Here is a 24,195-nt window from a genome sequence, read left to right as displayed (position 1 = left end):
AGCCTTGTGATGGTGTAAGATGACGCCTGTAGCTTTCCATTCATTCAAATTTTATGGTCTTGAAGTTCATATAAAGTAATTATGATCTGCTTCTGTTTGTTGTTTAATAAGAAAATGTTGCTTATTGTAATGTAAATAATCAGTTTTGGGGGGAACAAATGGTCTTATTGAAAGGTACGTTAGGCCCAGTTTGTTTGGTACGTATGGATAACACTTCATGTTACAGATATTTCTCATATTTCCCAAAAATGTCAGAAAAAACTGATATGTAACCCTCAACTCTAAATTTGCTGGTTTTCACTATTTTATATTAGTATTAATGGTTTTAGGCTGCATTCCTTAATTATTACATGTACATTCAAAATCAGACAGTCTGTTAGTCTGTTATTAAGTTAGTACTGCAGGCCAAATCAAATCTCTACCCACATCCCGGTAGGCTTCAGACAAGGGCAAAATGGTGTTGTGTTCTAGTACACTGATCCACTTGTTGGGTTATGTTTATTATCATACAAATGGATGGGTGGAGTCTGTACCTGCCGGTGGTTCTACCTGTTCCACCTGCTCTCCTCCTCTCCCAGCCCTTCCTCGGGTGTCAGCTGATGAGGGATCGGCAGGCCACAGGACTCTTGCCTGCCTGTCCTTCTGTCCTCAAACAGCAGCTACTCTATCCACGGATAAAGAAGAAAGCGGTTGGAAGCAGCTGAACCTGTTCTCTTTTTCTCCTCTGTTTTTGCCTTTACACTGTGTCTCTCTCTCCACACTGGGGAGAGAGAAACAAGAGTAAGGCTGTATTTGTTTTTCTTTCTGTCTTTGTAACTCTTTTCTACTTTGGGAACAAATATCTTACCGGAAAGGCTTTGCCACTAAATGCGGCATGGGGTCTGATGAATCATATAATTTCGTCTTCAAAGGTGAGTCATGTTTACTTAAGCTGTGATTGTGTAAAAAGAGATAAAACATAAATAGTGTTTGTTACTTCAGTCGTCGTGAAAGCATGCCTGCTTCACTTCCGTGGGAAGAGGGAAGGAAGTAAAAGGAGGAGGTGAAGGCTTTCTGTCCGTTTGGCTTTAAACCATTTGACCTTTGACCTATTAAAGAAACATTATCTTACATCTCCCGCTTTACTTAGAGACTAATGTGCTTTGTATGATTATTTAAACCACATGATTTTCCGATTAATTTATTTCAAAGTAAAGTCAATCACAGAGTGCCATGTTTGTGATGTCACAGTGACAGCAAGCCTATACATGTTCTGGAATATCTGATTCATCACAGAAAGTAGTTTTGACCAATTAATACTTATGTAATGTACTTCTGTGTTTTTAATGTAAAGCATTTATAATTAATGCATTTCATCTTCTCCTGTTTGTGCTTGTTTAGTGGTTTTGATAGGGGAGTCTGGCGTAGGAAAGAGCAACCTTCTGTCTCGCTTTACCAAGAATGAGTTCAATCATGACAGTCGCACCACCATTGGCGTCGAGTTCAGCACGCGGACTGTTCAGCTGGACAACTACGCCATCAAAGCTCAAATCTGGGACACAGCAGGGCTGGAGCGCTACAGGGCTATCACCTCAGCGTGGGTACACACACAGACACACACACACACACACACAGGTATGTTTACTGACTGTTTCTTACACTCATAAAGAATCTTAGTCTGGGGGCTAAAGTTGCAATTTTTTTTACTAGTTAGTTGATTTTTGTGATAATATATACTGTATATATGTAATAATAAGATCCAACTCCTATATGTTTGGTCTCTCTCACCTGGTGGACTCAGGTATTACAGGGGAGCAGTTGGAGCACTGTTGGTCTACGACATTAGCAAACACCTGACCTATGAGAGCGTAGATCGATGGTTGAAAGAGTTGTTCGACCATGCTGACCCTCACATCGTGGTCATGTTGGTGGGAAACAAAAGAGACCTGGATACCCTTAGGACCGTGCCTACAGAGGAGGCCAAGGACTTTGCAGGTTGGTTAAGAACCGGTTATCTTACTGGGTTTATTGTGACAATGGAAATAGTATTTTAAGCTCAGTATTGTACATTTTGCTCATTGAAAATGTTAGTTTTTTGTTTACTGGGATCTTTGCTTTCCTTGCTTTCACCCCACCCGGACCAACCCAGAGAAGAGAGGTCTCATGTTCATGGAGACATCAGCGTTGGACTCCACCAATGTCGAAAATGCTTTCAATGAAGTCCTCAAAGGTACGTTCAGTCAGTGTGTCATCAGTACATCCCCTTAAAAATTACTTATTGATGCAAACCTGGCATCTTTGTTTTATTATTTCCAGCAATCCATAAGAAGGTGGCCAGCAGAGAGGTGACCCGTGGCTCCATCTGTGCTGTAACCCTGTCCAACCCCACCAGCGATGCACAGGAGGGGCGCAGAAACTGCTGCAAGAGCTCCTAACTGACTGCTGCCCTGTAAAGATCTGCTCTACCCATGTTGAACGCTTGACTCGTTGAAGCTTACGCATGATTGACATGCAATTTGAAGAGCGAGGTACCTGCTTGACACTTGAGCAGTCAGTGTACAAAACTATATATATATACACTACCGGTCAAAAGTTTGGGGTCACTTAGAAATTTCCATTCCACTCCATTATAGACAGAATACCAGCTGAGATCAGTTGCATTGTTTTTTTTAACCAGGGCAGCAGTTTTCAGATTACATTATGTGCTTACATAATTGCAAAAGGGTTCTCTAATGTTTTCTCAGTTAGCCTTTTACAATGATATCAGATTAGTAAACAGAATGTGCCTTTGGAGCATTGGATGAATGGTTGCTGATAATGGGCAATGTAGATATTGCATTAAAGATCAGCCACTTCTTTCTACAACAGTCGAGAACCCTTTTGAAATTATGTAAACACATAATGTAATCTGAAAACTGCTGCCTTGATTAAAAAAAACAATGCAACTGATCTCAGCTGGTATGCTGTCTGTAATGGAGTGGAATGGAAATTTCTAAGTGACCCCAAACGTTTGATTTTGTGTGTGTGTGTGTATATATATATATATATATATATTTATATATATATATATATACACACACACACACACACATAATATGTACAGTAAATAACTAAAAAACAGTAGATTAAGATATGCAAATATTGAGAGTCTATATTTTATACACTATACTTCTTCCTGTGGTGGCTAATGAGCGCATTTTACTACAGATAGCTCTGCAATTTGTATTTGCAAATGTCTTTAAAGAGGCGCTGCAAAGTTGTATTGCTTGTATAAAGAAATGCACTGGGATTCACTTGGAATAAAGTATTTGTTATTTTGCCTGCATGTAATTACTCCACAAAGACATTCATTTATTATCTGCATTAGACACATTATCTAAACTAGATGAGGGAATAGGAGAGAGGGTTGATGTGAGATAAAGAAAGTGGTGGAAGAAGAACTCAAAATCTTTACTCAAATAAAAATAGTTATTTCCCAATGTAAAACTACTCTGTTACCAGTAAAAGTCCAGCAAATCTTTACGTAAGTAAAAGTTTTATCAGCAAAATATAGTCAAAGTATCAATACTCATGTAGAATGTCGCTGTTACACTATTGTATATGTAACAGTATGTAACTAGTTAATAGCGTAGATAATAACTACTTATTATCTATGCATTAGCATGTAAGCAGCATTTAATGTTGGAGCTGGTCGAGATGAGGCAAACTTTAACAAATTTATATGGTGTTGGGTAGTTTCATCTATGAAAATGCATAATAGTTGATTTGTTAATCATATGTTTTAATCTAAAATCTGGACCAGCAACGAGAGATGTCAAATAAATATTGTGGAGTAAAAAGTACAATGTGTTCCTCTGAATTGTACTAAAGTTTAAATATAACGTAGTGTACAATTACCTCAAAACTGTACTTAAGTACAGTACTTACGTAGTTGCTTTCCACCAATGAAGAAAATATCTGTCATATAGAGTCAGGCGGTATACAGCAGTGTTTCTCAACCTGGCGATCAGGACCCCCACAAAGGTCAAGGAATGATAACTGATGTAGAAAATAGTCTGCTACACAATTATATGTACAATTTTCTTTTCTTTGTTCTTGTGAAATATAGTACAGTTTTACCTCTTTAGCCCTACAGAAATTATTCAGATGAAACAGTCTAAGAAGAAAAAAAATCACTCTTTGATTAAATGTCTCACATCTCGTGCATATGGACTCTGTTGGGGGTTGCTGGTAGATATTGCTTCATATTAAGGGGTCACGCTGCTAACATATGAGTTGAAGGTGTTCTGTCTCTCCTCAGCCTGTAGATGGCAGTGCTGTTGTTGTGAGTTATATTTAAAGCATCACTACTGTGTTGTGCTATGCATTTGTTCACTCGCTAATTTCCTTATTAACTCCAGTACGACTCATGCCATCATCTAATCCCACTGTTCATTTCATTAATAATCATGATATTAAGCTCATGTGGTGCAGCAGTGTTGTCGCCATGGTAGCAACCTCTGATGCCCTCTTGAACAGCTAAACAGTGTGCCCATGAAGAAGGGAATTCATTTACAGATATTATGGTTTTATGTTGTGTGTGTATGCAGATGATCTCCAGACTATGGATGTAATTGGACAAGCTCATATGGCGTGACTGAGAGAATATAAATCTACAGCAGTGGTAGTTAATGACGTTCTGGACAGATAGTGCTCTATCTCTGGCTCACAGATGTGCATAAGGAGCCTTTACTGTGTGTGTGTGTGTGTGTGTGTGTGTGTGAAATAACCACAAATGCTTTTATTAAGTTTCTCTTCTAAAATATGATAGGGAAGGCCCTGCACCAGGCAGTAAATGTTTAATTATTTTCTGTGAATGAGGGTATTTTTATGGGCTGAGTAAAAGCATCTGGTGTAATAATCCACGCAGGCTGAGCAGGCTGCACAGGTTGAAAGCCTGCTCATGATATCTGTAAATCTCTCTCTGTCCTGAGCCTAGAGGTAAGGGTTATGTTTCCAACACATACATCAGTTGCATTGCAAAATTAAAATATTTATTACAAGCTCTTCTTTTTTAGGATGAGGATAGTTAGATTTTCTTTTACCACTTTACAGATTCTCGCAAATTCCTCCTGGATCTGTGTGTAGGCCACTTTCTGACCTTGTCATTAAGCTCTTTTAGTGGTTGGAATAACTTAGATTTAGCACATACATGTGGTAGCTATTACCCACATGCTACTTGACATGTGTAGCTTGTAAAACAGTTTCTCTGAAACCAGTACTCATATACAGTATGCTAAAGTGATGAGTTTGGCAACTTTGACCCCCACCACGGAGCTGTTTATCTCCCATTCACTGGACCGCTACCTTTAGAACTGGTGAATCTTGTCCTCCTAATCTTGTCCTCCTAGAATTTATAGTTGTAACATCACATCTGTATAGGTATTATTGTGAACTTTGTGTTCTTATGACCTTTGACCCCTTGCTGTTTCTCCCCCTCTCCGATTCTTGATTTCACAGACTCTTGACTTTTTTCCGAGTCAGGTGTCAGGCTTTACAGAGCTGTTTTCCTGCTGTTTATTTCTGCTTCCTGTGTTTCTTTGTTTACATGTGTGATTACCAGAGACTGACATGAGACCGACAAACGTCCATTTACATACACAAGATCTCAAAAACATCCGTACTCTCTTGTCTTCTATTTATCTGTTTCTCTCTTTGTGAATTTATCTCAGCCGCAGAATTTTCCCGACACACGCACCCACACATGCACGCACACACACATGCAGAGGAGTACTTTTGCACATCATTGCTATCCTGTGAAGAAAATGTACCTCCATAATGTCAACCTTTCATGAACTGAGAAACATAGCATTGTTTGCATTCATTTTCTGCTAATATAATGGTTTTTAAGTAGTTCATTTATTGTAGGATATTTTTTCAACCCACAATCCTAACCAAATTTGGAGATACAGGGTATTCATCGGGCAGCAATGATATATTATATCCCTATATAATAAGATTATGTTCAAATACAGAGGTCTTGAACATACCCCTGCCATTGACAGCCAGATTTATGATTTGTTACCATTGTGTCAGATTGAGTGATGTGCCATGTGTGTATGTGTGCACATGCATGCCTAAATATGTGCACGCAAAACCAAAGTCCAAACATAAGAGTGTGTGACAGCCTACATTCCTCCATCATCCTGCATCTGTCACCGCATGTCAGAAGGAAACACAATTTTGTAGATTTCCCCGTCGGCTGACATCATCACATAAATAGAAGCAAAGTCAATACACGCAGATTACCATGGTGATGTTGTTATGGTGACCAATCAAAGGGAGAGGTGAGCTGATGGGTGGCTGTATTCACACTCCCCAAAATGCGGAAGAGAGAGAGAGAGAGAGAGAGAGAGAGAGAGAGAGAGAGAGAGAGAGAGAGAGAGAGAGAGAGAGAGAGAGAGAGAGAGAGGTGTTGCCTTGAGGTGACTGAAGAGGAAATGTTAAGACTGTGTTCATCACTCCTGCTCGAAGACTTTAGTCTCAGCTCAGCTTGTTATGAGATTAAAAACAGTTTGCGTAACTGCATGTGTGTACATTTGTGTGCCCTCTTGCGTTTAGCTTTATCACCTCTCCATATAGGCTACTCCAGTCAATGAACTTCTTTAAGACCCTCTAATTTCATAACAGAGCCTGTTGTGGTTGGCGTCCGTATTCAAGGCCCAGCTGGGGTCACAAGATTCCTTTCCAGCGTACAATTAAACAGGTTGCCAGCAACAAATAGAGCCAAGAGCCTCGGCATTGGTTCACTTAACATAATATTACATACCTCAGTTGCCATGACAGCCTCAGTGTTTGTGAGTCTGTGATGCTAAACGGCTGCAGGTGTAAAGTGATGCAGGGAACTATTATTTGAGCACTGCTTTCAGCTAAAACCTGAGACCAGAAACTGTGTAAAATAGGATTGTCATTAACATATTATCTCTAATGTGACAGGTGAGCTTTCCGCTGAGTGTGCATTTAAGTGATGACATCTGGAGAGTAGGAGGCAGATCATGTTTTAGTCAGTGAATGCCAACTCCTTCAGTCACATTAGCGAATAATAAATATTTTATCCACAGTTATAGCACTGGACTTTTGCTTGGTTTCATGAAGCTGCATTGACCAAAAATCCGCTGACCCAGAAATTCTGATAGCCGGTCCAACAGTTTCACCCACTAAACTGGAATATTAAACCCTAAGCTTCCAAACGTGTGACTCTGAGAGAAACCTTTCACCTGCTGCTTCCAAGGGATGAAGGAAAAAGGCAATAATACCACCCAGACCCTAAAATGTGCTGTGCTCTCAGAGGAACACAAAACGTCTGGCAATACAGCAAGTGAAAAAAGGGGCGTTAAATTGAGTTTAAGCGTAGATATTTCCATGTGTGTATTTTTCTCCTCTTTAGCTTTTGTTCCATGTGGCTCGTAGATGGAGGTGCAGTCCAGATGACATTGTAGCCAGGAGCATGAAGATACCATGGTTATTTGTACAGATGCACTTCACACTATCTTCAACTTCACACACTATTTTGTTCCACTGAATAGTTTAATTGAATGACTATGACCGAGTCGGGCCTTTCTGTATAACAGGCGATTCATTTTACTTTATGTTTTGTTGTGAGGGTCCTTGTATTGAGGGCTGCACTTTCAGAAATATTTCCCATTTTATGTGCATCCCTAATTCAAATACTTCATAGGTCAAGTACAACAGCACACAGAGGCAGTGTGTGTGCACTTTCAGGAAAGTAGTTGTTGAATTGACAACCATCCAGAGCTAAATCTCCCTGGAGTGGTAGATTGTGGGAAAACACATGTTGTTGTACACTTTCCTAACATAGGAGGGGGGTGGGGTGGGGGTGTTAAGGGCTTAACATTTTTTAACCCAGGTCTCTGCCGAGATACAGTACATCTTCACTCTCTATGGATGTGTGTGAGTGTGTGTGCAACACATAAAGACCGATATCAACATACTAGAATCCTTTCTAGTGTGAGTGAGTGCATGCATATATGCATAAGCCTGCATAAAAGTGTGACAGCCTGTGATGTTTTTAGCCGGACTGTGCTGTTATGTGTCGTGTGTAGTTCCCTCTCTACGCAGTGAAAGCTCCGGGATGCATCTAAAAATACCATGGGCCCTGGAGGAAAGTGAGGATGGGAAACAATTTAAGCATAAGAAGAACACAGGGCTCCGAAGGGAAGTTTGCAGACAGGAGTCACCCTGTGTCCTGGAGGGGAAGGATTTCCCCTCATTCTTTCAAGCATGCAGGTTTGTTTTTTTGATATTGCCTGAAAAATTAAATAAGTTTCCATGTGAAAGATGAGATGCCCTCTTTCGGTGGTATTATATTGAGTTGCACACTGTATCAAACCCAAACGTGCTTCTTGCTCTGTGTATGTTGGCATTCAGGGTTGCACCAATCCAGGGTGGTACTGTACACTCATTAAGATCATTTCCGTCTGTGTGCGGAATTAAAAACAGATTTCTGGGAGATGAAGGCTGGATAGGAGCAGACTTGTACACGAATCGTGAAGAGATGAGGAAGAGGAAGAGGAGGAGGAGGAGAGGGCGGGTAGTTAGGAGGAGGAGGAGGAGGAGGAGGAGGAGGGAATCCAGATGGGAAGGAGCAGCATCGGCGCCGCAGGAGAGAGATAGAGAGGGGAGACAGACTGTGGAGGAGCAGACGCAAAGCTTCATCTTTGCCTGGAGATGAAAGATACTTTTTCTTACACTGAACAAACGGATATCACTTGGTGCCGCCATGTATTTTGGTACGTAAACGATGGGTTTTAATCTCAAAAGAGTTTTTTGTTGTTGTTAATAACGCAGCGGAGTCACTTGTTGATATGATGAGATGGATGTGAGCTTTGTGAAGTCAGTCACCTGCACAGTGGGATAGAGGCAGTGTTAGTGCAGATTCTTCAATACATCTCATAGACTTAAAGGCCAACGTTATGGTCTCTAGGTTTGTTTTAGTTTCAAGCCTTTTTATTGGCTCTCCAATAATCATCAGCATAGCAGCATATATTCGTCAACAACATATGAGAGGTAACATACAATATAGGCTAAAAGCTCACAAAACAGAGACAAATTACCTTAGGCCTATATGAATCACTATATATGCATGCCTATACTGCGGAATGCTATATAGCCTACATTTCTTACAGGATTAGCCTGTAAACTATTGCTTTTTGATTATTGCATGCAAGTTCTGGAATCTATATTTAATGCCGATGAATCGCATTCGTAGGCTAGAGAAGTAACATTTCAGATGCGTGTCACCTCATCCATCCTGTTTCTTAAACTCATAAAGTCATTTCTTACATTAGCGTGCGGAGGTGGGGCGGCAGCGCCTCCTGCTGGCCAAAGCGGAAAACAGTGGACATTTTATTTTACCTTTTCAAATAATCCGTGATAAAAAAAAAATAATGTCAACAGTTTCTGTTGTGAGGAGAGGTGAGGCAGAGGGTGTGACGATGGCAATACAGCGGCGCATTGCAATCTTGGTGCCAAGCGTAACTATGTTTCTCTCGGTCCGCTGCCCAAAAAACCCACCATCCAAAAAAACTAGACCAAATTTCTAATTCTACTTTACTTTTATAGGCCACATGACACTATGGTGATAGTTAATTTCATTGTATGGATCATTGGGATGACAAATAAATCGCGCACAGAAAACACGATGTCCATCGTCAACATGTGAAAAGGGGAACTCAAAATCTGCTCTTATATGTAAAACTGTGAAGGTCCCAGACAAAAATACATTTTCTTTGACGAAAACTCTCCACATGATTCCCAAACTGTCCGAGAAACATGGAAAAATTGGGTCAAAGTAGTGCGTGCGAATGTCAATGATTGTCACAGCCTCTAAAACACACACACACACACACACACACACACACACACACACACACACACACACACACACACACACACACACACACACACACACTAAACAAGGCGCACCTGACTGCGATCTGCGCCGCTGTTCAACGAAAATATATGGAAAGACTAGAGCTCGGATCCTCTTGCACACGAGCAGTAACTAACCCACCATCGACTTGTGGAGGTAAAAAATAAAAACATCTGTGCAGACAAAGTAGGCTACTGACAGCTGCTAATTCTAAGGACAGACAGATAAGACTGGTAGGAAGGACATCATATCTAAAACATGACGCATCATAAATAAAATGTTTGATAAAACCCCTAAGTGGTAATGGCCCATATGTGTTAAGCCTGTGTGTTTACGTTTTTTTTACTTTTCAACTTTTCAGTTTGGGCCAAGCTTGTTGCAGCTTTAAATACCCTCGATCATGTTGATCACATTATAAACTTTACTCTAATATCTGCGTGCATGTAAGATAGGCCTATCGCCCGCATGCATAGACTGTACGCGCATGCCTTGATCTAGGGCATCCTACTTAAAATACGTCCCCGCGCGCATGCTAAAGCAAATACTCAAGTCAGACCAGACACATACTACCATAGCAGATACTACAACGTGACGTGCACCCACACACACACACACACACACACACACACACACACACACACACACACACACACACACACACACACACACACACACACACACACACACCTACATACATAATTTGCGCTTGTTAATCAGACAATCAGACTAATGGCAGAGCGGATGGGTGTGTTGAGATTTTGATTATGATGATTACACATGTGGGCTGGTCCCGAATCAAACTGTAATCAAGCTCAGAGGACATGCTAACACCAGAAAACAAGCTGCCATAATCAGGACTCAGCAACACAAACAAAACGCTTGTCACATAACACTGTGTGTGTGTGTGTGTGTGTGTGTGTGTGTGTGTGTGTGTGTGTGTGAATTTAATATTGATATAATGATGGGTTTTGTTTTTTAGCTGTAGCTGTGTAGATTATTTGATTAACCTTTAGTAACCCCCAAGTGAGTGACTCACTGAGTGTGTGTGTGTGTGTCTGTGTGTCTGTGTGTGTCTGTGTTTGTGTGTAAAAGCACATTTAGCCTCACGAGAAGACCTGACACAGCCTGAAGATCCTATATTTAAATAAAGCTCACAGAATGTAGAACGGCTATCAGAGTGTTATATTGATATATATAATATTATTATTGTATTGTTACTGATGGATTAATGTGTAAGCATTTTTTACTTGTTCAATATAACAATGTATCATATTACATAAAAAAAATCTATGTTTTGTATGTAAAATCTTAATCTGCTTAATCTCTCATATGTAGGGAAGTAGAGATAGGACACAAGTAGAACACAATGGAACTACTCAAGTACAAGTACCTCAGAATTGTGCATTAGTACATTGACTAAATGTATGTACTTTACTTCACTGCCAGTGCGGATGAGTGGATGTTTCATATTCATTTAAGATAAAGTGATGTTTGATCTGAGTGACCCTTTATCCTATTTCAATAACTGCCAATGTGGATGAGTGAAACTGAAATAAGACAGAGGTCCACTCAGATCACACACTTTTTTTTTTCATCACCTCATCTATCTTCCTGTCTCCTCCCTAGGTAGTGTGTGTCACAGTGCTCTGCTGCCGCTGGCCCGCCCGACGCTGGGCAGGACCCAGCCCTCCCCAGACCCGAAGCCCCGCGTCCCCTTCCACCTGCTGCCTGGATTCACAGACGTGAGTACTGTCAATCATCGTAGTTGTTGCAGCAACCACGCTCACCAACTGTGCCTTTAAAAAAAATCTAAACCCAAATTGTTCACTTTATCATGCCGATGTGGAGGAGTTTATTTCATGGAACAGTCTGCGTGCGTGGAGTTATTTTTTCAATACACAGATGCATGAGCGAGCTGCCTACACCTTTCCTAATATATCACCTCTGATGCAGAGAGCTGCGACATTTCCACACAACCTGGGGGGTGGAGCTGATTCCTTGATATTCCTCACACAGTTTTTCTTAGAGCTAGCTGCCCCGGTGTTTGTGAAGGGTGAAGGTGGATAGAAACTAAGTTGGCCGAGTCCAAGCCCCAAAGAGAGTTGATGTTTCTGGCAGGGCTGATGTCTGATTTACAGGGGGATCGTGCTGTATGTCTCGATATACTCCTGGCTGTATGATGTACAAATCATCATGAAATTATTCTTAAGTAATGTAGCTTGACTACATAGCTGCAACATATTTACTGACAGTACAAAACAGTTTCTAACACCTCTATTTGTTTCGAGCACACAAAGCCAAGAAAACATGATGTGTTTTTTTGTCCTCACACGTTCATTAATACCAAACCTATTACAAAACCTAAACTTGAGATGAAGTTGAGATGATTAATAAGCCCATCACTGAGTCTGGCCAAATACCCACTCTGAAGCAAAATTGACAATTTTCTTTTTGTACCTCCCTTCTCTTTACTTTGGTCTTGGCCTTTAAACCATGATTTGCTCTCAGATGTTAAGAAGATATATGTAGAGAGACAAATTGAGGGTTTAAAAGAAAGAGATGATTTTTAGCATTTGCTGGACTGCTAGTGCGCAGTGTCGTAAATCTATTCTCTGTGTGTGTGCGTGTGTCTCCCTCTTTGACAAAAAGCCATTCTAAACCTAAGTTCTTAGCCCCCTCCCCTCCATCTCTCTCTCCTCTTCTCTCCAGCCTTCTCACCCATCCCTTACACTTTCCTGCGTTGCTCTTGCTCCATCACCCTCTTCACTTCAGCTATATTCTCTTGTATTTTCCACTTTGTCTCCTTCTGCCATCCTCCCCACCCCTCACCCTCTTATGCACTTTCTTGCTTTCAGAGTTTTCAAGTCCTCGCCTCTCCATCGCTTTCCACACCGACCCTCCGCTCTCCTTCTCTTTCTTTTTTCTCTTCCTCCTTTACCACAATTTTTTTTTTACGTTGTCTTCCTCATGAAGCTGTCTCCCTTATAACTTACCATAGGTTGAAAAATGTCTTCAGAAAATCTCACATGGCCCTCTCCCTGCTGAATCACATCCCCTTTCACCTTTTTATAACTGTCCTTTCTTCAATTTTCTTCCATTTCCAACACTCTGCAGTTTCAGGAATATTGTCAGCCCTGCAAAAAAATTCCTGACCTTTACAGTGCTTGGTATTGGTTGGGTGTAATTTTGGAGATTTATGGCTTTCAACACAATGCAGTTAGAAAAGGAGCATTGGCTACATGGTTGGCATAAAGTGCAACATGCACATCGAGGGCCCCGTTCTGCCACCTCCATAGACTTTAGGGCTGCAACGATTATTTTTTATTATTAATTAATTGTATTGTAATATTTATGATTTCCCACAGCCCAGTGTAACTTATTCAAAGTCTTCTTTTATCTCACAAACAATCCAAACCCAAAATATTCAGTTAACTATCATATAGAACAAGGAAAAGCACTGGATTAAGCAAATCATTTTTGCTTAAAATACATGACTGCAATAAAATACTTTCTAATTAATTTTGTGTCAATTGATTTATCTGCTAATCGTTTCAGCTCCACCGTGTTCATTAGATTTATTACACTTTTGAGGTCAGGATAACATGTTCCTTAGTTGCTTAATTTTGATTTAAATATTAACAGAAACCTATGGTAGAACTTAATATGCAAAATTAAGTTTTGTCTCCAGTATATTTTTTATGCAAACTGGATCGCTCAGCATATTGTAAAGGGAATCGTCTCCCTCTTGAGATTTGAACCTGTGGGTGTTAAGTAAGTGGGCAAACAGCTGAACTCGAGCTGTCTGCCTTTTCTCCTGGAATGTAGGTTTTTATGTGTGTGTGTGTGTGTGTGTGTGTGTGTGTGTGTATAAGCCTGTGTTTTCTTGTGAATGTAGATGCTGTGTGCAGTTTGTTTGGTGCCCACATGTGGGTTGTCGTGGTTACAGGGTTGCGTGTGTGGATGTTTGTCTTGAGCCAGGGATCCAAAATGGGACTTCACTGGCTAGTTTGGCTTGTAGTTTAACAGAAATGGAAACAAAAACGTGCTCTTGTTTCCAAGCAAATACTAATTTAAATGACAAAGAACCAAAACAGCAGCTCATTCATCATAAGCCACTCTTTTTTTGAGGTGCTTGACGTCATGCACTCACACATAGCTGTCACGCCTGTACACAATGTAAATCCAGGAACATTCATCATTATAAATGTTGAGGCTCTTGACTGCGCTCCAGGTAAAAGTCTGCTTTACTTCACTTGGCCATATGTTTCAGCTATAACTCACGCCATGGAGGAGAGCATGTCTGACACGCCACCACCCTGTATAAGGAAATGAGGGAGAATGTACTGATTGATACTGAAGCTATGTGCTGGATGTTTTTATTTACTGTATTGACCACTGAATTTACAGCTTTTATTGCTTTTAATGCCAGAATAAGCAAGGAGGGTATTCTATTAGATTGAATTCAGCATGTGTTGTGTGTGTGTGTGTGTGTGTACAGAAGAAAGAAAGAAGAGGCAAAGAGTAAGAAGGGCAAAATGACTTTGCCACAGGTGCTAGTCCACCCGAGTGCGGGGTGGGAGTGAAGGGGAAGAGAGTCCAGTGGGAGGCAGGAAGGTGACTTTGATCAGACGGAGACAAAAGGAAGAGGCAGAGAGTTCAGAGGGGAGCAGATGGAGGGGTGAAGTGAGGAATGTGTGAAGGCAGGTCAGATGGTAATACAGGAGCCTTGGGGCCTGAGGAGGGAGGAAGACAGGCTTTTACTGATGTTAAAATGTTTAGTCTCATTCAGAGAAACGTAAAACTACGCTCTCACAGCAGCACTAGTTGGCTGGCCCACAACAACATATACATTTTCGCATCACCTCTATTCAGATTTCCATAAAGCCTCCCTGGTTGTGGCTGGTTAGATGGCTTCCTACATTTCATTACAGGTAATGGGTTTGTTTTGCTTTACAAAGGCCGGTTGGGTTTTATTGTGCTGAGTATATGTGCTCATTAAACCTACCGGTAGGTAATGTCCAGAGGTGCACAGTACTGTGTGGTCAGATACTGGTATAGTGTTCATGTTCATGTTACAGGACAACACAGCACAACACATGATAAAAACTTTATCGCGAGGAATGTTTCTAAACCCCGCCTTCATTTCTAACTGTTTGTGTGGAAAGACCATCAGCAGGATCTGAGTCTTCTTGGAAAATCACTGGGTGAGGCTCGGCTCTCAGGATGACACACTCACCCCCTGTAGGTTTGAAAGGTGACTGTAAAATGTTTATATTTTTCTCCATCATGGAGAGCGGAGGCTGTGGTGGTCAGGTTGGATTCCGGGTGATCACACTAGACCTGCATAGTTACATGTTTTTATGCATTACCGACTTCTCCGCTGTCCATTGATGCTGCATTTTGTTTAAGAAGGTTAGCCAATTAGTGAGCTAAGATGAAGTGGTTCTGACCAATGGAAGAGCAGAAAGCTTTAACCAGCGAGCAAACTTGCAAGCTTGATAGAAAATTGAGATGGAAGCCGTTAATCTAGCCATAGAAAAAAGGGTGTGTGATGCTGCAAGAGTGGTTTGACAGGTTTATGTGAATATGTAAAAAAAATTCTGCCATAAAACATGTCACTATTGGAACTAGAAGGGCACTCGGAGAGTGCAGACCTCCGCCTACAAATACCTATCTCGCATTGTTAATGAAAGTGAAACATAGTTTGTGTTTCCTCCCTGTGATTCGCATTAGCTCTAAAAATGTAATGGGTTCTTCCTTGGCCCATGCTACACCCTTCCACCAGTTTCATGAAAATGGGGCCACTAGTTTTGCCGTAATCCTGCTGACAAACAGACAATCAAACCAACTAACCAACAAACAAATCCAAACGAGATCCAAGCTGATCACAGCCTCTGTTCTGCATGATGGAGCAAACTACAAGCCTTTGACTGCCACCATTAACCCACTAATGGGTTAATGTTTTTTTTTTTAAAAGATTATCTTTTGGGCTTTTCCACCTTTCATTTTTTGACAGAACAACTAGGTGAGAAAGGAGAGCGAGAGGGGGAAGACATGCAGGAAATCGTCACAGGTTGGATTCGAACCCTGGACCTCTGCGTCGAGGCATAAACCTCTCAGTACATGTGCGCCTGCTCTACCACTGAACCAACCCGGCCACGGATTGCATGTTTTTAAGTCACTTTAATCCTGTTGGGGTTAGTCAGTGTAGGGCACGTTATTTACACTCTGTTGTGTTCATGCATGACTGGGTGCCAGACAAGCTACTCCCCCATTCAGCTCCTTCTTACAACCCCCAACTCTAACCTGAGATATTATGAATCTGTTATCTGGAAAGGGGAACATTAGCTTGCAGAGGACGTGTCATTAACACCTAAGGTGTTCACTTTCACTACCTAGTCTTGCCTTTCACAACCCTAACCAGTCATTGCCTTAAAGTTATGCCTCTCCTTTGTTGCAGATGGATCACATCCATAAAGCTCTGATTGGCCCAGGCATCGGGCTAACCTCGCCGCTGAAGAGGAAGCAAAGTTCCTGCGGAGTCTGTCGACTGAGGTTCAACTCTGAGGTGGGCGTTGTCATGTGGGAAATGCACACTTTGAATTGTTTTTCTTTCAGGGTAATTTTATTTCTCACACACACCCTTACATGACAGTTGAACGTTGTTGGAGGCCTGCACTTAGGTTAGACCTGCCCCGTTTCATAACTGGGTGAAATGTGCACACCTCTTAATATTTGACCTTTGTAAAGCATTCATTATTTATTGTGCTTATTACAAAATGATTCATAAACAAGCACTATTTTGTGCTGAACTGCAATGCAATGTCACCACTCCTATTACATTACAAACGTGATGGACCGTTGTTACTCTAGAGTAAAACATTTGTCAAACTTTGTTTTGGAGCTACATTCACTAAAGTCATGTGTTGTTGCTTAAAATGAAAAAAAAAAACAAAAAAAAACATTGTCAGGTTCACATAACTAAATAATTGTGTAATTAGTTTATACCTTATTTTTACCATACCTTGGACCATACCTTGTTTGTTGTTGTGTACACAGGTGCAGGCTTCTTCCCACTACAGTGGCACCAAACACGCGAAAAGGCTGAAAGCAATGGACGCCCCTGATTCACAGATCAGGACCTCTGAACTGGTCGCCAAGGAAACCACATCGCAAATCCTCCCGTCACCCTGCTCACAGCCCTCCAGCTCTAACACAACATCAGGAGGTGTGTGTCTCTGCAGGCACGCATGCTTCCCCTGTGTGTGTGTGTGTGTGTGTGTGTGTGTGTGTGTGTGTGTGTGTGTGTGTGTGCGTATGTGCGTGTAGACATCAAATGTATGACAGCCTTAGATATATGAATGTACGGCTCAGACCTTCTTTTCCCAGTAACGACTTTAACTCTTTGATGTGATAAACCCCCTGCTGCTTTGGGTTTCACAGTGAAGAGATTAAAGGTTGAGCATTATCCTTCACTACTCCTTCATATCTACATTTACTGACCTCTTAAGTGGCCTCCTGAGATCAAAAACACATTAAAAATGCTTTGAACATGATCCATTGGTGGGTAATTATACAGTGTGTGTGTGTGTGTGTGTGTGTGTGTGTGTTTAGAAATGTGTCAATATAAGTGCGGTGGTGTGTCAAAGCATCAACTGTTTTTCCCACGTCTGTATATGTGTGTGCCAGTCCTGATGTGCTACTTTTGCATGTGTGGGCTTTAGGGAATGAAAATAATACATTTGGCTGCAAGCTAAAAAAGCAAAAAAAAAGATTGAAGAATTGTACTTGACATCGCCAATGTGAGAGTGTGTTTGAAGAGTGAGAGAATGAGTGATCATTTCCAGTTTGGACTTAGTCGGGAGAGCTCTCTGAAGATTACTTCAGCAAACAGCCTATGCCTACTCTAAGAGTGGGGAGTCAATGGTAACAAACAGAAACCCACTCAGCCAGGCAGAGCTAATCACTGTTATTAGCAAAGAGTGAATCCTTATATCAGCACGCGCTCCTCCAGGGAACCTCTACAAGTCGGTCTTACAAAAGATAATAGAGCCAAATCATCTCGATACAAAACTATGGGTTGAAGTGCTGGGAGGCAGATCCTTGGGGAAATCATTGATTTTTAGTGCGATTAGAGAGGTTGATAGAGCTCCTAATCACCTGCAGCCTGGTGAGTTTTTTTTTTTTTTTTTTAAATTGTTTTTATCTCTGAGCATGTCATGAAATTGGTGCTTCTTATTTTAAGCAGTAATTTGTGGGAAAATGTTTACGTTAGTCTCATCTGACTTTCTCTGTCTCCCTCTCTCTTGCTTGCTTTCTATTCTCTTTCTGTTTTTTTTCTGTCATATTAATATCTTTCTGTTTCTTTCTGCATTTATTTCAGATCCCTCAGCCCCAAACCTTACCTTAGAGGCGGCACCATCGAGCAGCGGCCCCACTAAAACTGTGAATGCACCCTCTGACCCCTCCCTGTCGCCTGGCCTGAAGACACCAGAGAAAGAGACACAAAGAGACGAAGAGGTGGACGTGGCTCCAGAAGAGGAAACAGAAGAAGAGAAAGCTATACGTCTTCTCTACTGCTCCCTCTGTAAGGTCGCTGTGAACTCTGCCTCCCAGCTGCAGGCCCACAACATTGGTGAGAGACTGTAGGCGCTGCTGAAGTCAAGCATAGCCCGCTTGTGCTATATGTTTGAGGCTCGATTGACTTGACTTTATATCTGCTCAGGCACTAAGCACAAGACAATGCTGGAGGCAAGGAGTGGTGGTGGAGCCATCAAGTCCTTCCCAAGGACGGGGATCAAGGCCAAGTTGGTCGCGGCACCTGAGTCGTCAACTGGACTCCAGAACAAAACTTTCCACTGTGAGATCTGTGATGTGCACGTCAACTCTGAGACCCAGCTCAAACAGGTCAGTTGCTGGAAATGTCTGGTCGGTAACAAAGTTCAGAATGGTGGTTGTTGTTATACTGATTAACACTTAGAGGCATTACAGAGCTAAGTTTAGGCAGCAGTGGAGCTATGGGATCATGGAGATGATCCCGCTTTGAACAGACTTGTGACTTTAATGGTCTTTCTGAAGAGAAAAGGCTTTGTTTGTCATGTAATTTAAGTGAAATTGAATACAAAGTCCATTTCATGTTTTAAAGCTCATTATATGATTTAAGGGCCACATTTATTAATAAAAATGCCCATCATTTTTGTTATTCTGTGTTATAGGCAGGGCATCTTATTCATGGCAGATTGTATTGGTTGAGTTTAGGACAGAAGACACAAATATTTGTTGGCATTGCAATGTTGTGTTCTTGTCTGAAAATCGTTTCACTGCAACATTATTTTTTAGTGGTGGAAAAAGTACTCAAATCCTTCACTAAGTAAAAGTACCAATCAAATAGTTTTAAATACTTCATTATAAGCAAAGGTCAATCATACTTAACTCATTATAATCAGCAAAAAGTGCTCACTCTGTAGAAAATTGTCCACTTTGACTGATATATATATATGAAATTACTTGTTTGTGTAAGTAGCATTTTACTGATGAAGCTGGTTGAGGTGGAGCTACTTTAACTACTTTACTGTCATTTGTCCAGTGGTTTTTGACCTGTGGGTCCGGCCCTGTCCAAAGGGTCACAAGATAAATCTGAGAGGTTAGGAAATGATTAATTGGAGAGGAAAGAAGAAAAAACAAAGTTCTGCTACACAAATTTGTATTTATTTTTTGGGACTTTCCTCTAACCTTTGCTGACTGGATCATTTTATCTCTTTGGGCTTCGAACAGTTATTTAAATGAAACCATCTGAAAAGTTTAGAGGGGAACTCACTCTTTGGTGGAACTGAAAATTCCACATAGACATCTGAAACATGACAAAAGGCCCCAAGTACACACTGCTTTTTGTAAGAGGTCAGAAGCCCAAAAGATTGGGAACCACTGGTTTAATCTTTAAATTAAAAAAATAATTAAAATTTAATAATTCAGCATTAAGTATTTTAGGCCTTTATTTGTGACAGGACAGCTTAGACATGAAAGGGGAGAGAGCTGCAGGTCGGAATCGAACCCACGGCCACTGCGTCGAGGACTGAGCCTCTGTATATGGGCACGTGTGCTACCAGGTGTGCAAGCCATGGACATGTCTTTTAATGCAAAATCTAAACAGTGACTAGCAACTGTAACTGTCAGATAAATAATGGAGTACAAAAAAGTACAAGATTTGCCTCTTATCTGAATTGTAGAGGAGTAGAAATATAAAGTAGCATAACATGGAAGTACTAAAATAAATATACAAGTGCCTCAAAATTGTACTTACAGTAAGAACAATACTTGAGTAAATGTACTTAGTTTCTTTTCATCTTTTTGTGTGTAGTGCAAATGTGCATGACACAATAAAGAACACTAACTGACCATAGTTGCTATGTCGCTCGAGCAGAGTGAACACCGTGTACGTGACACAAGAAACTGGCTAATCACACTTCTTACTGGTTAGTTTCTCTTCTGAATGAAAGCTATGAAAAGGTCAGCTGTCACACAGATTCGCCACTCACTCAGTTGAGCCGCTCAAAGGCACCAACAGATTCATCATCACTTTATCCGTCATGCATTACAGAAAGTCAATTTCAGGACTGTGCATATTTTATTCCAAATCACAGTGTGAACATTTCACACCTGTCGCTGCAGGTGAGTTCACTGAAGATAATGAGGACAAACCAGGTGGCTTGACTTCCTGACCAGGTTCCAAGGCACTGAGCTGTGGATAAAGCCTTCTCCTACTTTGCTCCTGGACTTGGAATAGTCTGCATAGCACTAAAGGATCTAATGATCTAAATGATCTAGTCCCCTGGGAAAGAATTAAAGCCATGCTAGAAGTCCATGTAACTAAGAAAGGCAACTGCTTTATTTGAGCTGGATTTAGTCTCTACCTTGTGTATTTGATGATTGTATTTCCTGTTTGTTGTGTTTCATTTCTATCTATCTATCTATGATAAAAAAAAAAAACTCCTGTATCGGCATGCAGGTCTCCCTCGGGAAAGAGATTTTGATCTCAAGGGACATCCAATTAAATAAAGGCTAAATAAACAAAAAGAAAACAAAGCTACTGAGCCTATTATGTTTGAGCCAGCATCTGAATATGATGTTGGCATCTTTGTTCGTGATATGAATGCACAGTCTTGGTCTGACTGTTTAAAAGTTAACTTTGGCCAGGTGCTCATGAATATTTAGCAGTTCACTGCTGATTGTGTGGCCGTAGCCATCTGTTTGTTCTTGTCAATCACATCAAAAAAATTTCCAAACCTGCCCCCTCATGAATATTTTAAATCTCAAAGTCAGAGCCAACAAAATATCGACATGTTGCCTGAATCGTCGAAATAGGAACTTTGATTTCCTCTTCTCTGATTATCCAAATTTCCAAACAAAGGCGACTGATGCCTTCTTGCTTTGTCTGCTCCATCTTTATGCTGCTGCCTGCGTCTCTCTGGTGTTTATCTGTCTGTTTCTCTCCTCCACTCCAGCACATCAGCAGTAGGAGACACAAGGATAGAGCAGCAGGTAAACCAGCCAAGCCTAAGTTCAGCCCTTACACTCCCACCCAGCGCCATCAGAGTTTCCAAGCAGTGAGTACTCTGCTGTTGCTTAATTTACTTTCATCCCTTATCATTGTGTTTGTGTACGCGTCTACGTGAGTTGCCTCTTCCAGGAAGCTCCACTCCCTTCCAATGAGACAAATCATCAGAGATATGGGTTGAAAAATCTTATGTCTGAAATGAAAATGATGTAATCCTAAAAAATTGTGAGAGGGACAAAAAGGCAGATTACGTTAAAAGGAGACAGATTCATGATAAGATTGTTTGGCAGTAAATTAGGCAGCTTGTACTCTTATTTGCCAAGTAGCTGAGACGTTATCTCCTTGTCCTTCTCTGGTTTCCTACTTAAACTGCTCAATGTCCTTTTGAGAGAAAAAGAATTATCTTGATTGCAGTTTGTTTGTCTGGCTTTTTCCTCCTCAGATTGGTCTTGCTCTACGGAAAAACCAAGAGCTGACCAAACCTATGGCCTCCTGTCTTCTACAGCGTCAACTTTCCGTTGCTGCCGCTGCTGCTGCCATGGCAACAATGCCCCCCTTCCCTCTCCGCCCTGCCTCGAGCCCTGCCCTGTTTCAGAGTCAGCCCATCCCCCAGGCGCTACTGCATCCGGCCCCTGGACCCATCTGTTCAACACACACATCGGTTCTATTTTCCCCTTACTCACCCCGTCGAGGTCTCAATCAGCTGTGAACTGCAGCTAAAGGCAGACCTGAGACCTGAACAAGATGTGATATAAGACAGGGCTTACAGTGCTCTTGGGGTGTCATGGACCAGGACTGAAGATTATTTGCTGTGGCCAAAACCATAAAGTAGAATGGGATGGAGGAAGCACAAAGCAGCAAATGAGCTAAAACAAGAGCGTGTGTGTGTGTGTGTGTGTGTGTGTGTGTGTGTGTGTGTGTGTGTGTGTGTGTGTGTGTGTGTGTGTGAATGTGTGCGAGTGCATGCGCAGATATAGCCATCATAGAGGTCCAACTTTTTTTGGACTACTAGACTTTTGCTGCACTACTGCTTCATTCCCCCCTTCAAACAAGTTTTATAGATGCTGATAATCTATATTACAATCAAGAAAATCTCTCTTACAATGGACAGTTTAATTCATAGACATAAGAAAGATGCATGATGGTAAACTTCTATGATGACTATAACTGTGTGTGTTTGTGTGTGCAGATATGCATATGAGTATGGATGCCAATCAGAGCATGCTTGATGAAGGATGTTTATTATTTTCTAATAAACAATAGCTGTGGATACTCATGTTTGATTCCAGAAAATTCTTTATATCAATCCAATGCTCCACATCATGCATTTTATTCAATTAATAAGTTGTTATAGTTCATGTTATATGGTGTTCATATAGTGATACATCTTTGTTCCAACAGACGTAGCCTATTAGATGAGACTTATATGCTGTAACAAACAATCAATGCTAGTCTTTTCAGCTCTTTGCGTACGTGTTCACCCAGACACTGCCAGAACTGTAGACATGCATCACCTCTGGCCAAACCCATAACTCTGCATTCAGACACAGACCTAAGCCCATTTTACCCTCCTTTGCTACTTACCAGCAAGCAAAAACAATCTTGTCTTGGTCTGTACTCAGGTACTTCCCTAAAAAACAAAATGAAAAATACTTTTTTCCAACAATGAATTACTTAAGAGTACAGATAAACCTTGCCCCCCATCTGCATCACCTCCTACTTCATTCTCTGAGATAAATCAAGACAGGAATGTTCTGTCTGACTTTATTGTCTGTCTTTCTGATGTTTACTACCCTGCAGCCTCAAGCAATGTGCTGCTCTTATTGGTAAGCTTATGTTAAAGGAAGTTAATTTCGGAAGCCTAGAGGTATAGAGAGAGTGTGTACTGTGATGGTTTACTGTAGATATAGATACTATTGTCTTGTTTTTTGACGTATGTGAAAATGAAACAACTGAAAACAATTTTAACTGACTACATTTGTGTGATCACAGCTGAGATTCCATGCTGATGTTCTGTGAAAGATGGTTATTTTAACCTTTCTCAGAGGTTGAAGTCTTAACTCCATCAGGTCAGAGGGCTGTGTGATCCCTGCTTTTTCAACTTTCTGTGACCTCTCAGACTATCTTCTTGTCTTTTGTTGTCTTTCATCAGCCAACTGACACCAAACTGGATTAATTACTTACTGTAGATATTTTTTGCTTCTGCCTCCCACAGCTGCTCCAAAGTAAATGATTCTACAAGCCAATTCAGAAAATTATCTTCCAATCAATCAGGGCCTCTTGATTCTCCCAGTTGTCACAGCAGTCATTATCATTATTATTAATTGTCTGGGGTGATGATTGTGAACATCTGTGTGTAGGATGCTCAGTTTTCCACAGGCTGTCAGAATCCAGACCTACTCTGGCCCCTTAACTCCCTGGCTCATTCTCTCGCCAGCTTTCACTCCTTCACTTTTTGTCATCTTTCTTTCGTTATCTCACAATACGTTCACGGCTACTCTATCCGCCGCCTTTCTATCTCTCAAACCCTCTAGCGAATTCGTGGCAAACACACGCACATGCACACAAAAACATATGTCAGCAACACAGAAGCCTGACTTGGCATCCAGAGAATTTTTTCATTTTCTTCTACCTGGAGAGAGTACAAAGGTACAAAGCAGACCTTTGCATGCCATGTGAGGGCAGTTCACATAGAAATAAATCTATAATAAACTCTTGGCGCGAGGTTACA

General features: G+C 41.1%; 2 protein-coding genes and 1 long non-coding RNA gene across 5 annotated transcripts; 2 read left to right on the top strand and 1 right to left on the bottom strand.

Annotated features, from left to right (window-relative positions):
- The first annotated feature begins 602 nt into the window (after positions 1-602).
- LOC116066865 (ras-related protein Rab-25-like) lies at positions 603-3,289 on the top strand. Of its 2 annotated transcripts, XR_004895367.1 has the most exons (6): positions 603-911; positions 1,381-1,576; positions 1,781-1,974; positions 2,129-2,209; positions 2,296-2,553; positions 3,070-3,289. XR_004895367.1 is itself a non-coding variant. In XM_031323030.2 (5 exons), the coding sequence occupies exons 1-5, from the start codon at positions 875-877 to the stop codon at positions 2,412-2,414; spliced, it is 627 nt and encodes a 208-aa protein (XP_031178890.1). In that variant the 5' UTR covers positions 603-874; the 3' UTR covers positions 2,415-2,625. The 2 variants fall into 2 exon arrangements, 1 of the variants encoding a protein (XP_031178890.1); XM_031323030.2 differs by lacking the exon at positions 3,070-3,289 and having other exon boundaries at positions 2,296-2,625.
- LOC116066866 lies at positions 2,489-9,951 on the bottom strand. The gene is made up of 3 exons (XR_004109071.1): positions 9,924-9,951; positions 7,506-7,508; positions 2,489-2,558 (listed from the first exon to the last, which is right to left on the bottom strand). It is a non-coding gene; the product is annotated as an uncharacterized LOC116066866 (long non-coding RNA).
- On the top strand, positions 8,595-22,383 carry LOC116066863 (zinc finger protein 385D-like). 2 transcript variants are annotated; one of them, XM_031323028.2, is made up of 8 exons: positions 8,595-8,768; positions 11,541-11,652; positions 16,371-16,478; positions 16,970-17,138; positions 18,294-18,545; positions 18,636-18,817; positions 21,412-21,513; positions 21,907-22,383. In XM_031323028.2, the coding sequence occupies exons 1-8, from the start codon at positions 8,707-8,709 to the stop codon at positions 22,171-22,173; spliced, it is 1,254 nt and encodes a 417-aa protein (XP_031178888.1). In that variant the 5' UTR covers positions 8,595-8,706; the 3' UTR covers positions 22,174-22,383. The 2 variants fall into 2 exon arrangements, with proteins under 2 accessions (XP_031178888.1, XP_031178889.1); XM_031323029.2 differs by having other exon boundaries at positions 8,601-8,768; positions 11,537-11,652.
- The last annotated feature ends 1,812 nt before the right edge of the window (positions 22,384-24,195 follow it).

This window comes from Sander lucioperca, chromosome 16, assembly GCF_008315115.2.
Source record: "Sander lucioperca isolate FBNREF2018 chromosome 16, SLUC_FBN_1.2, whole genome shotgun sequence".
NCBI lineage: Eukaryota > Metazoa > Chordata > Actinopteri > Perciformes > Percidae > Sander > Sander lucioperca.
Note: the sequence above shows the minus strand (reverse complement) of the source record. Positions and strands in the feature narration are given on the sequence as shown.

Coding starts and splice junctions, on each gene's coding strand:
- LOC116066865 (XM_031323030.2), top strand. CDS start 875: ATGGGGTCTGATGAATCATATAATTTCGTCTTCAAAG. Junction 912..1,380: donor ATATAATTTCGTCTTCAAAG/GTGAGTCATGTT, acceptor GTGCTTGTTTAG/TGGTTTTGATAGGGGAGTCT. Junction 2,210..2,295: donor TTTCAATGAAGTCCTCAAAG/GTACGTTCAGTC, acceptor TATTATTTCCAG/CAATCCATAAGAAGGTGGCC.
- LOC116066863 (XM_031323028.2), top strand. CDS start 8,707: ATGAAAGATACTTTTTCTTACACTGAACAAACGGATATCACTTGGTGC. Junction 11,653..16,370: donor TGCTGCCTGGATTCACAGAC/GTGAGTACTGTC, acceptor CCTTTGTTGCAG/ATGGATCACATCCATAAAGC. Junction 18,818..21,411: donor CTGAGACCCAGCTCAAACAG/GTCAGTTGCTGG, acceptor CCTCCACTCCAG/CACATCAGCAGTAGGAGACA.